This window comes from Alnus glutinosa, chromosome 6 (genome assembly GCF_958979055.1).
Source record: "Alnus glutinosa chromosome 6, dhAlnGlut1.1, whole genome shotgun sequence".
Lineage (NCBI taxonomy): Eukaryota > Viridiplantae > Streptophyta > Magnoliopsida > Fagales > Betulaceae > Alnus > Alnus glutinosa.
The window spans coordinates 19,191,282-19,204,457 of record NC_084891.1 but is presented as its reverse complement, the minus strand read 5'-3'; the positions used below and the strand labels follow the sequence as shown (position 1 = coordinate 19,204,457).

At 32.0% G+C, this 13,176-nt stretch overlaps 1 protein-coding gene across 1 annotated transcript; it reads left to right on the top strand.

Moving 5' to 3' along the window:
- Positions 1-6,637: 6,637 nt before the first annotated feature.
- LOC133871590 (zinc finger BED domain-containing protein RICESLEEPER 2-like) lies at positions 6,638-7,402 on the top strand. Its single transcript, XM_062309016.1, has one exon. The coding sequence runs from the start codon at positions 6,638-6,640 to the stop codon at positions 7,400-7,402; it is 765 nt and encodes a 254-aa protein (XP_062165000.1).
- Positions 7,403-13,176: the final 5,774 nt, after the last annotated feature.

Genomic DNA, 13,176 nt, shown 5'->3' with positions numbered 1-13,176 from the left:
CTCTCGACCCCCCTCCCTCCACCCTTGATTACGGGTCGGGGGATTACAGTAAGTACCTTAAAGACGAGGGATCTTGACATTAAGAGGTTATACTAGACCATTCATTAACTAAGGTTGAGTTGTCATGAGATAATAAATTTTGTGAATAACTAGTTAACTGTTTGTATGTGTTGGATATTTCATTTAATGATTAAATCGGCTAGCTGACTTTCCTTCAGGGATGAAATGAGGAATTTTTATAGAATGAGGCCAAAGTATAAATAAGAAATATATTAAGATAAGGAGAACGAAGCATGACTAAAAATAATATTAAGATTGAAGATTTAATTAATATGTAAAAATAAATTTAGTGTCCATGTTAAAAAAATAAAAATAAAATATAAAAATAATTGATTCTTAATATATTACAATTTCTCAACTCAATGAGCTATCAAAATGGAACTCACGTTCTTAATCATTGTTTCTTTTTTTTACATGTTATTTTTTGACTGACCCAAAAATTGAAACTCGAAGTTGTAAGCCTCATATTTAATTAAAGTTTGGTAAATTCGAAATATGATTTACTAACTATGGTTTTTCTAACTTTTAAATTTCCTCGTTATGAAGTTGACCTCAATAAAGATAACACTGTAGATGTCAAGATGTGTCAATTACCCTTTTAACAATGAGGAGATTGTCCACGATAGTTGTGCCTCGTGCTTTTAATTAGTTATTCATATTAATATAGAATTGAAGCCACTCAGATTTCCGATCTATTACAGCAGATATCTTGAGCTTTCTTACCTGTTTAGAGTTATGGGTATGTTAAAAAGCCTATAGAACTTGCACCCAGTTAACTATGGCTTGTTGCATCAGCCTCTATGTTGCATATTGATTTCTTGTTTGGTAGTTTTACCAACTAATGCACACCATCTTTTGTAGGGATGTAAGCTTTTGAGTCCATTAAGGATGAAGACTTTCGAGAAATTATGTTTCATGTATTCACATTTATGTAATTTATCCCTAAAGATGGAAAAGAAAGTTATTAGTTTCTCTCTCTCTATCTCTAGATTTTGAAGGAGATGAATGGATTTTCAAAAGAGGGGAAAATGTTATGGCTCATATTGGCCCTCCTGTCCAGGGATGTAAATAAACCAGTATGTCCGACAACTCACTCGATACCCGCCCGGCTAAACTTGACCAGCACTCGAGCTCGACACTGTACAAACCCACTTGATTAATAAGTCATACATACCTGACTCACTCGACAAAACTCGATAAGAGCTTATGAGCCTAGCTCGTTTAAAGCTCGACTCAACCCACTTGCCCGACTCGTTTAGGGGCTTGCGAGCCTACCTAGCTCGTTTAATGCTCGACCCGACCCTCTCGCCCGACTCGTTTAGAGTTCGCGAGCTTAGTTCGTATAAAGCTCTATCTGACCCGACCTAACTCGCTTGCTCGACTCATTAGCTCGATTATATATATATATATATATATATATATATATATATATATATATATATATATATATATATATATATATATATATATATATATATATATATATATATAATTATATAGGTTACTCAATATTTGTATTTATATTATCTCATTTAATCATTATATCATTATCATATGAATTTGACCATATGATTTAAGTATTATGATTATATATTTATGAATTATTAGATCACATGATTTAAGATTTAAAATCATATGAATTATGTGATCAAATGATAGTACTTAGCTCATATGATCTCATTTAAGTATTATCATTAAATACTTATGAGTTGTGATGAAGCTCAACTCAACTCATTAACTCATTCATACATCATTGTATATATATACAAATATATATTAATATATTTGAATACGTTAGTCAAAATGAGTTGTATACATTTAAGTATGTATATTAGTAATTGTGTAATATATGTTATATAGGTAACTTTAGCATAACATACTAACTAGTTAGTTAATAAACTAATATATTATTTAGGGTTTAGGTTACATAATATTTTGAATATATCATATCTTATGAACCCATAGTATTATAGTAACTAGTTAGTTAATAAAGTAACATTTTAACTAGTTGGTCAAATGTCAATACTTAATTATATACTAACTTATATTTAAATGATGTATTAATTACTATATTTTCATATTTACACAAATTATAGTTACATTATGTGTGTGTGTGTGTCTATAAATAAATTACATTAGTATAGTTACATTAGTATATTAAATTACATAATCATACTATGTATAGATAAGTAACTAAATAACTAGATATTCTCATATAATATTATATGATTCATAAAGTATAGTTAAGGTATTAGAGTTTTATTAAACAACTAACTAGCTATTAACTAACTAACTAACTACCTAAGCATTGTTAAGGAATTAGAATTTAGGGTTTAGGTTGTTGAAAATTATTTTATGAAAATTTAAGTTTATCTCCAATTTAAATATACGAAAATTTAAGTTTATCTTAAATTTGAATATTTAAACTTCCCTCTATTTCTTTTATTACTCTTTGTCCCATATTGAAAAGCTATGAGTATTTTGTGTGCTTTATAAGCACTTATCATGCTCTTATACTAGATAAGATTTTGAGTATACATGTGCTAGCTATGCTAGTTGCGTCACCCAGTGCGAAGCACTGATCGCCGCACGCACTCGTGTCGCTTAGTCACTTTTTTTGATGTGTACAACTGCTTTTTTAATAATAATATTTTTGAATACTTAACTGTTTTTCTAAACTGTCAAACTATATTTTCTAAATGCTTTTTCAACATTCAGAAACTATGTTTTCAACAGTTAGAAACTGTATTAAAACTGTTGTAAACTGTTTCTGAAATTTAGTTACATTATGTATGTGTGTGTCTATAAATAAATTAAATTAGTATAGTTACATTAGTATATTAAATTACATAATCACACTATGTATAGATAATAAATATACATTGGCACTGCACATTGCATATAGTAAGTTGTGTTTTAATTTGATATCTTTGGACTTTGATTAATATTATGTTTTTTGGGTTAAAAACAATATTATATTTTTTAGTTTTAACTTTTTATAATAGAATGAATATGGTTATTTGGTTGTTTAAAAAAAATGGCAAAAAAAAAAATGAAGAATTTGCCATTGTTAGCACTTTAATCCCAGTTGTTTGTTCATATTAGATAGGACACATGTCATTCATGCAGGTTATAGAAATAAGAGACTTAATCCCAGTCACACGATTTCATTATTTACATCCTAATCTTCCATCCCTTATCATTTGCATTAAATACATCCAACTACCTCCACTCAACCACTCTCTCACTCACATTCCATCCAACGGCCTTCATTATATAATATCAAAATAATAATCTCATCCAACGATCATAAACAAAGATACCAAAACTGAGCCTAAAAAAAACCTAAATGAAAAGAAGAGACTAGAAGCCAGAACTCAGAAAGAATTCGGACAGCCAGACGGGACTCTACCCAGCACCCACCTACGAAGCCCATTCTCCCAATCTCCTAGACCCATTCGAGTGCCTCCATTTAGGTGTAGACGTTTAGGGTTTCTTGCTTTTGGCGAAGCTTCCCGTACATGATTTGTGTTTGGAGAATCCAACGGCCCGCATCAAGATCTTCTTCTTCTTTTCGAATCTTCGATCATCTGATCCGTTCATGGTGAGGCATGAATGCCTGACAATTATGACGACATGGAGAGAAGATTGAGAGGACAGAACATCAACGATTTGACTTCTGCAAGAGATGATGGAGGGGGAGCAGCCATTAAATGCTTTGTTTGCCCTTTCACCTACTAATTCGAGGGAGTAGTTCACATCCAACCATTGGATTATTTTGATCCAATAGTTGGAGGTTTCTCTTGTCACTGACTCACTCAATTATTGAGCTTTGCCTTTGCATGATTGCCTGATGTGTTTACATTTTTTTTAATATGATGTTCATGCGTCTGCTTCCCAACTAGATCCACTGAAGCTTTTCCAATTTCCACTATTTATAGTTTTATACTCTAATATTGATGCTTATTACTTAAAAAAAAAAAAAAAAAAAAAAAAAAAAAAAAAAAAAAAAAAAACATAAATACTCAAGAGTATAGGGGGCCAGGGGGCGTTTCATATGTTTGAATCAATTTGATATTTCAATGTTTATTGTGTTTTACAAAATCTATAACTTAGACTCTATATCAATGTGAAGGCATGAATCTATGACCCTTTTTCAGATTCTTTTTTGAAGTGTTTATCTCACTTGAGTTTTAAAGTGTTTGTGGTTCCTAAAGATTGACTGAGGTTGGGTTGTGGCAACATATTAAGGCTAAGCAGATTAGAATACTATACATTTTGTGAAATTGTGCAATATTTACTTATTTTCTTATGTTGTGCTATGATAAACAATACAAAGAATGAGAAGTCAACATGGGGGAAAATTCCATGGAGAATTTAGTTTGTTGTATGTGATAATGTAAGGATCGACAATCGGTTATCTTCCTAATGTCCATGGGTGTGTTTAGAATTGAGGTTATTTTTTATTGTATAGTAAGCATAGCATGTTAGTACGTTACACTACACTAGTAAAGACATATACCTACCTGTTTTGACACCTAAACAAGAGACATAATTTTTTATTTTTTTATTTAATGTTGGCCTAAGATAGCAAAATTACTGCCTCTTTTGCTGGAAACTGACTAGTATGTTCTTTTGTTTGCCTTTTATCATTGTTGAACATGTTTAATCTATTAGGCCATGGACACTGTTATATACAACATTGTTATTTGGGCATTTCTGTTTCATACTTATCTTTCACATCTAAATTTTTTCCATCAAATTCAATGTGAAACCAACATCCTTATTTTGATTTTCAAATTGCAGTCAGTCTTTTAATCTCATTTAAGATGTGTGGGACTTTGAATTTTATTTTTTAGTCTCTTTCTATGTGTTTGTTGAATAGGCCTGAGTACTTAGAGTTATTTTTCCCAAATACTTTTCCATAGCATTTTTTAGCATGGTATCTTTATTTTGTTGAAAACCTGAAACCTAATTTTCCACTATACATTGTTATATTATTACTTATTTTGTAATTTTAATTATCAATGTTCTTATGAATAACTAACATTACACATATGGCATAATAGTTGCTTCGAAAGGCTCAAGTATCTTCATTCAACCAACGTTCTTTATTGGGACTTGATAATCGTTGCTATTTGCTACCTTATAAGGTATTTGCCTCATTAATTAGTATAATTGTGTAACTGTTTTTGTTTTAGTTGTATTTTTTTCCATGTTATGTTAGATTAATATGCTAGTTTGTTTACTTAGAACTCATTCTTTATTATTTTTAAAATTTAAGTATAAATATGGAAAAATTGACATGTTATGTACAAATTTTGAATTTATGTTTGTTTAAAATCTACTATGTTAGAGTTTTTGTGTTAGATGGATGTAAGTATTTTTGTTTTTGTTTTGTTTTCTGCCATGTTGTGCTAGTATGGTTGTTCCTTGTTTAAGTTATTTGCTTAGAAACAATCATGTTCTATGCTACTTAAAAATCTGGCATGTTATAATCCTCCATGTTAGAAACTGATTTGTGTTAGATTAATATTCAAATTTTGAATTTACGTTTGTTTAAAATCTGCTATGTTAGAGTTTTTGTGTTAGATGGATGTAAGTATTTTTGTTTTAATTTTTTTTTTTCTACCAGGTTGTGTTAGTATGATTGTTCTTTGTTTAAGTTATTTGTTTACTTAGAACAACCATGTTCTATGCTAATTAAAAATCTGCCATGTTATAATCCACCTTGTTAGATGCTGATTTGTGTTAGTTTAATATGTAAATTTTGAATTTATGTTTGTTTAAAATCTACTATGTTAGAGTTTTTGTGCTAGATGGATGTAAGTATTTTTGTTTTAGTTTTGATTTCTGCCATGTTGTGTTAGTATGTTTGTTCCTGGTTTTAGGTATTTCTGTTTCATACCTATCTTTCACATCTTAATAGAATAATAGTTATGGAAGATACTAGTCAACCAATAGAAGTCGATCGATCTGTGTGTGGGGATGATTCGATGATAAGTCTTTCCCTAGAAGGTGAATTCCGAACTATGGGTCCTCTTACTGATGAAAATCCTAAAAATAATGTGTGTGGAAAGAGAGAGAGGCGTAAGACTTCGCCTGTTTGGAATGACTTTGTTATTGTAGAAGTTGGTGGTGTCAAGAAATTGCAGTGTAAGTGGTGCAAACAGTTGTTTGCCATTTCCAGCTCAAGTTTTACCTCTACACATAGTAGGCATTTGGTTTCATGTCTCAAATATGTGGGCCAACAAGAAGTGAAAGTTCATTGCCCTTGATCTTGATGCGACGAGGGATCTATCTATGTCAAATTATACTTTTAAGATTGAGAAATCTAGAGAACTCGCTGCTCACATGTTTCTTTGCCATGATTATCTTTTTAATATAATGGAGCATGAAATGTTTAATAAGTTCTATAAGTCCTTAAATCCCCTTTGGAAGAATGTTAGTCGTGCAACTATTAGGAAAGACTGCTTTACTACGTACAAAATTGAGAAGAAGTTGAAAACATTGTTGGGGGGTAGACAAGGTTAATATCACTATAAATATGTGGACAAGTGCACAAAGAGTGTCACATATGGTGGTGACTTGCCACTTTGTGGACTCCGATCGGTTCCTTCAAAAGAGAGTGTTGAATTTTTGTAACGTACCACATCCACATAGCGGTGTTGTTATTACTAATGCACTACGAAAGTGTTTTGGTGATGGGGGCATTGAAGACAAGGTATTTACAATAACGGTTGATAATGCTAAAGCAAATGATACTGCCATCAAAATTCTTAAAGATGATTTCGAGTTAAAGATAATCTTGCCTATTGAAGGTAGATTATTTCATGTGCGATGTTGTGCTCATGTTATTAACTTGTTGGTGCAAGTAGGACTTGCTGAAATTGGAGAGATAGTTTATTCAGTTAGAGAGGGTATCAAGTATATAGTGGCTTCTGAGGATCGGTTGAGAAAATTTAGTGATATTCTTAAAAGATTGCAACTCCCTGGCAAGAAATTGATTTTAGATGTGCCTACACGTTGGAATAGCACTTACATGATGTTGGCGACAGCCGTACAGTTCAAAGAAGTATTTTCTAAGTACCATAAAACTGATCAAGCTTTTCAGTGGTTAGTAAGTCCTGAAGAATGGGAGAAGGTTGAAAATGTGAACCAACTTTTGTCAGTTTTCAATGAGGTGACCAACATAGTATCTGGCAGTGAATACCCAACTTCAAATCTATTTCTACCTGAGGTTTGGAAGATGAAGGAAATATTGTTGTTGAAGTGTAAGGATAATAATGATTACATCAGGGCAATAGCGAGTAAAATGAGTAATAAGTTTGAGAAGTATTGAGGTAATTGCAATTTATTGATGGCATTAGCAGTTGTGCTAGATCCGAGATACAAAATGAAGTTGATAAAATTTTGTTTCCCTCTAATTTACCAAAAGCTCGAAGCTTCTATGAACATTGATAATGTCTTATCCGTTCTTCATGAGTTATATGAGGTATATGTAGTGTCTCATAATTCATCTGTTATGCAATTATAACAAAGTGTTCAGGAAAATTCTCATTCGACAAGTGGTTCTACTAGAGTTGCTGCAATTAAGAAATCGACTGGTCGATCAATATTTATGGAACACATAAGATCTAATGACGTTGTGCGACCCACTAAAACAGATTTGGATGTATATCTTAAAGAGGACGTTTATATATGTGAAAAGGATGTTAATGGAGAAGACATAGATGCTGAATTTGAGGCTCTGGCATGTTGGAAATTTAATGCCTTGAAGTATCGTATCTTGTCTAAGATGGTGCATGATATTTTAGTTGTTCCAATCACTACAGTAGTATCATAATCATCCTTCAGTGTTGGTAGTAAAGTCATTGATCCTCACTGAGCGAAATTATCCACCGAAAAAGTAGAAATGATCTTGTGTAGGAGTGATTGGGCCAGGGCATTACATGGACTTAGAAAAAACTCTGTAATAGATGAAGATAAAGTTGTAAGTGAGATTTTTATGCACATTTTTATTATGTGTCAATTATTTCTTTTAAAACACTATAGTAAGTTATTAACATTTTTCTGTTTGTTTTTATAGAAAGTGGTTGAAGTAGACTGACCAACGCCACCATGATTCAAGAAGTTGGGGCATTGCAGGGACTATATATGTAATTTGAATTTAGTATTATATTTTGAACTGCTGTTTGAATTTGGTATTATGTTTTGAACTGTTGTTTTATACTCCTATCTTAATTTTAGGCTTTTTGTTGAAAAATCTATGTAGTTAAGTAATTAATACCTGAAGTTGAGGTAATCTACTTTGTTCCCTATTATGTTTTTCAAACAATTTATGTGTTATTTTATATATAAACCTCCATTGACATATTTCTCAAGGTTTTTGGAACTTTGAGTAAATAAATGTAAGGGAGTAAAAATATCTAACCTTTTTTTTTTTTTTGAGTGTATACAGATTCTTCTCCTGTATTAAATAAGTTTATCTAGGGAAAATAATGACTACTTTTCAGGATTAATGTAATATCTCATTTCGTATTTTACAAATATAGCTCCTTTTTGATACTAAGAAGGATATGCTATTGCATGTTAGAGTATTACATAAATGTTGACAAACTCAATATTTTTTCTCTGCAATTGCTTTGGAATTATATTGGTAGTTGAGAATTATGAGTTCCATTGATGTAACGTAAGTTCACATGAACTTCCCATTAATAGGTGGACTATTTGATGAGAAATGAACACCCAGATTTTTGAGGCTATTCAGTTTGTAATGGGCTTAAAGCTTATGTTTTCTTGGATGCTTTTGATTGGATTGTTGCTTTGGGACAATTCTTGTCTTTTTCCATTTGCTAAATATTGGTGTTCTTGTGAAGCTGAGGTTTGGGGAGGCTCTAGAATCACGTTGGCTCAAAAGGTTTGTCAATTCTACATGCCAAATAAATCTTAAGTGATGAAACTCCCTTGACATGTTTATCAAGATTTTTGGAACTTTGAGTAAATAAATGCAATGGAGTAAAAATATCTAACCATTTTTTTTTTTTTTGAGTGGATGTAGGTCCTTCTCCTTGAATAAGAAATAACTTTGGTATGATATTCTCCATTAAGCATTGTCTTAGCTTATAAAATATATGTTGGATCCAGTGCAACTGTGTGGAAAAAATGTATTATAAAATTGCTGAAAGAATGGGAATTAGATTAATTGTAGAAAGTTCTTTTTATAAGAATTTATTTTGGGGCAATAGTCCACATGGTGATTCTATCAAGTTGGGCATGCTTGACAATCATGATATTCATTTGGCATATATCTTAGTCATTTTACTGTTATTGGGGATCTAATCAGCCCTGTATTTTAGTCTTTTTACTGTTATTGGGGTCCTTCTTGAATAAGAAAGAACTTTGATATGATATTCTCCATTAAGTATTGTCTTAACTTATAAAATATATGTTGGATCCTTTTCCTTTTTTTTTTTTCCTTTTTTTTTTAATTAAAGAAGTTTATTTAGGGAAAATAATGACTACTTTTCAGTATTGATGTTTAATAATTTTGACATCCAGTATGTGTTGGTGTTATAATTGGCTTTATGGTGGCATTTTCTCATCAATTTTTGATTGCTTTAGGTCCATTGTAATATCTCATTTCATATTTTACAAATATAGCTCATTTTTTATACTTAGAAGGATATGCTATTGCATGGTAGAGTATTACATAAATATTGACAAACTCAATATTTTTTCTCTGCAAATGATTTGGAATTATACCGGTGGTTAAAAATTATCAATTCCATTGATGTAACATAAGTTCACATGCACTTACCATTAATAGGTGGACTATTTGATGGGAAAGGAACACTTAGATTTTGAGGTTGTTTAGTTTGTAATGAGCTCAAGCTTATGTTTTCTTGAATGCTTTTGACTGGATTATTGCTTTGGGACAATTCTTATCTTTTTTCATTTGCTAAATATTGGTGCTTTTGTGAAGCTGAGGTTTGGGGAAGCTCTAGAATCACGTTGGCTCAAAAGGTTTGTCAATTCTACATGCTAAATAAATCTTAAGTGATGAAGCTCCCTTGACATATTTATCAAAGTTGAAGAACTTCAAGTAAACAATGCAAGGGAGTAAAAATATCTAGCAAACTTTTTTTAGTGAATGCAGGGTGGCAAGTGGGAAGTGCAACCATTTAGAGTTGAATTTTGTCATGTAATTGTTACTTAGTTTTGTATGAATTTTGTCCAGCAAAATTGTCAACATGTGGGAAGTGCAACCCTTAAGAGTTGAGATTACATTGTTTTAAGTTGTAATTTGTGTTGTATTTTAGTTATTTATGTAAATTTTATCTCTTAGTTCACTTATAGTTGTACTTCTTTCATTTATGTGTATTTTGGTTTTTTTTTTTTTCCTTGTAATTCAAGATTTACTTTTTCAAAGTTGCTTGTAATATTGTGAATGCCTCATGCCTAAAATAAGTTATTCGGTATTTTTAGAATAAAGTTTGTATTAATAATTTATTTATTCACATTTATAGATCATATCAAAAACAAACTAAACGAGCCCTAAATGAGCCAAGTAGCTCAAATAAGGCTCGAATAGCTTTTTAATCGGGTTTGGGCTCAGGCTTAACTCAGATTAGTCTCTTTTAAAATGTTAATTACATCTCGAGCTTGAGCCGAGCCTATCAAGTCCTGGCTCGGCTAGATATGGTTTACTTAGCGAGCTCAAACTCAAGCTCGAGCCAAGGTATTTATCTAACGAGTCGAGCTCAGACAAGGATTCTAAAGCTCGGCTCGAGCTTGGCTCGATTAGAGGGCCTCTAAAACGAGATAGTCTCGAAAATGTCAAACTCGACTCGGCTCGGCTCGGCTTGATTACATCCCTACTCCTCTCCCTCCATCTCTGGTTTGAGGGGTGCCAGACAAAGCGACGACCACGATTGCGTGAATTGTATCCAATACAGTATCCTACGCAATTGTACCCTCTACAATATTTGGGGCAACAATTCATGTTCATGAGTCGAGTTTGTGTTGTGTCCAGCTATAAGTATATGACTATATAGGTCAACCCTAAGCATTTTCATTTCATTAAACAGGTCCAATTCCTCAACACTGGCACGACCCATTAAATAAACGGCGGGCTCGACATGACTTGCATAAATCGTATAATAAACAAAATACACTGGGTTGACCTAGACATGACCCATTTCAACCCGTTTTCGACATGTTTAATATAAATAGGTTAAATTAACCCAAATATTGTACTTGATACGACCTAATTAGCACAATTTCATATATTATAAACATAAATAATATAAATTATACATATTCACAACTAGATTTATGACAATCAATATTAGTCGATATCCAGTTATTTATAACCATAATTAATAAACAATACCAAACTTTTCAACCAATATTCAATCAAAATAATATTACAATCCAATAAAGTTCATCTAGATGAATACACATGTAACAATAAAGAAAATAAAATTGTATTCCAACAAATAATTTGATAAAACCTTCTCACTAAGCATCGACATTAATTATTAAGCAACAAAAAAGGGACTACACTAGAGCGGCAAGAGCCTCTTGATAATATCCATAAATGACTTGTTTTTTGTAAGAGATGGACAGTACTGTATTTAAATTCCGGTGCATGGTATATATCAGTGCTCCAGTGCATTTCTCCCTCTGAGTTAGAATAAATATGTTTTCGAACCCTTTCTTTAAAATTAAAAGTATATGTTCCAGAATGAGAAGTAGATGAGTTGATATGTAATGTAAATTTATACGAACTTGCGAGTTGACCCAAGATTGACCCGTTATTAATCGTGTCTAATCTAGTTAACCTAGATAAATCCAAATATTATTACACTAAATTCTTACTCACTAATTACGTATCGTGTTCATGTCAAATTTACGAATTGTGTGATAAATTTTCAGGTTCCTTTGCAGTACAATATGCGTCTGTTGGCGGAAGAGTAAGGGCACGTAAAGAAGAGAGGAGAGAGCAGAGAGGAGAGAGAGAGAGAACTATTTTCTTATTGGGTAGCTACAATGTTACCCAATACAATGGTTTAGGGTATTTACGAGGCATCTACTATGGGAATTATTTTATATTTTTTTTTAAAAAAGAAAAATTTCTTATATTTAGGGAAGAAAATCATTTATAACTTATCTGCTGCTAGTGCTCTATATATATATATTAGTAAATAAGTGAAAATATATATATATATATACATATATATATATATATATATATATATATATATATATATATATATTTTCATTTATAACTTATCAACACTTATGGCTTTGATACCAAAAGGGGGGCGGAAGCAGAGAATGGGGGCTTAGTAGTAGAGTGTGGTGGTAGTAGTGTGGACAGAGTGATGGTGATCATAGAAGAAGATATTAATGTGCATAATAATTTGCATATCAAAATCTAAATACAAAACAATAGAGTATTCAAAGATCATGAAAGAATTTAAAAGTAATGCTTAGATTCAAAATAACTTGAATGTAAAACTTACAAATGAACTTAGGCCAGAATGCAACTGGCGATTACAAGCTTAGACTTAGAAACACTGGAATGAAACATTACAAGTGTTTGGCTTTTGAGAGGTTCAGGTGAGATTACAAGAGTAGTAAACTCAAAAATAAGCTCTGCCTTGAACTTCAGACTTCTGCTCCTTAAATAGACTTCAGAAGGGCTTGGGGCTGGGATCACGGAGTGCCAGCATGCTTAGGCTTGTCAGGCGTGCACCGAAAGCAGATTCCTTCTGCTTTTACTTAAGGTAACTCGCACCGAAAGTAGGGTAAAACTTTTGGTGAATAGTGAAAAAGTCACTATTCATGAATAGTACTATGTCAGGTGGCCGACCGAGTACTGTTTTACTTTTGACTTTTAGTGTCGACAGAAACGACACTGTTTACATCTGACTTTTTATGCCAATGGAGGAAAATACAGGTTCGATCTGGATTAATCATCATCTACATATTCATCATCATAGGGATCATAATGGGTAGGAGAACCCCAAACCCCATCTTCAACAAAGTCACAGTCATTGTGACCCCATTCTTCACAGGTGGTGCAGTAGTCCAGATGCCATGTTTCGT

Excerpts from the sequence above, each read along its gene's own strand:
- LOC133871590 (XM_062309016.1), top strand. The coding sequence starts at position 6,638 with ATGGTGGTGACTTGCCACTTTGTGGACTCCGATCGGTTCCTTCAAAAG.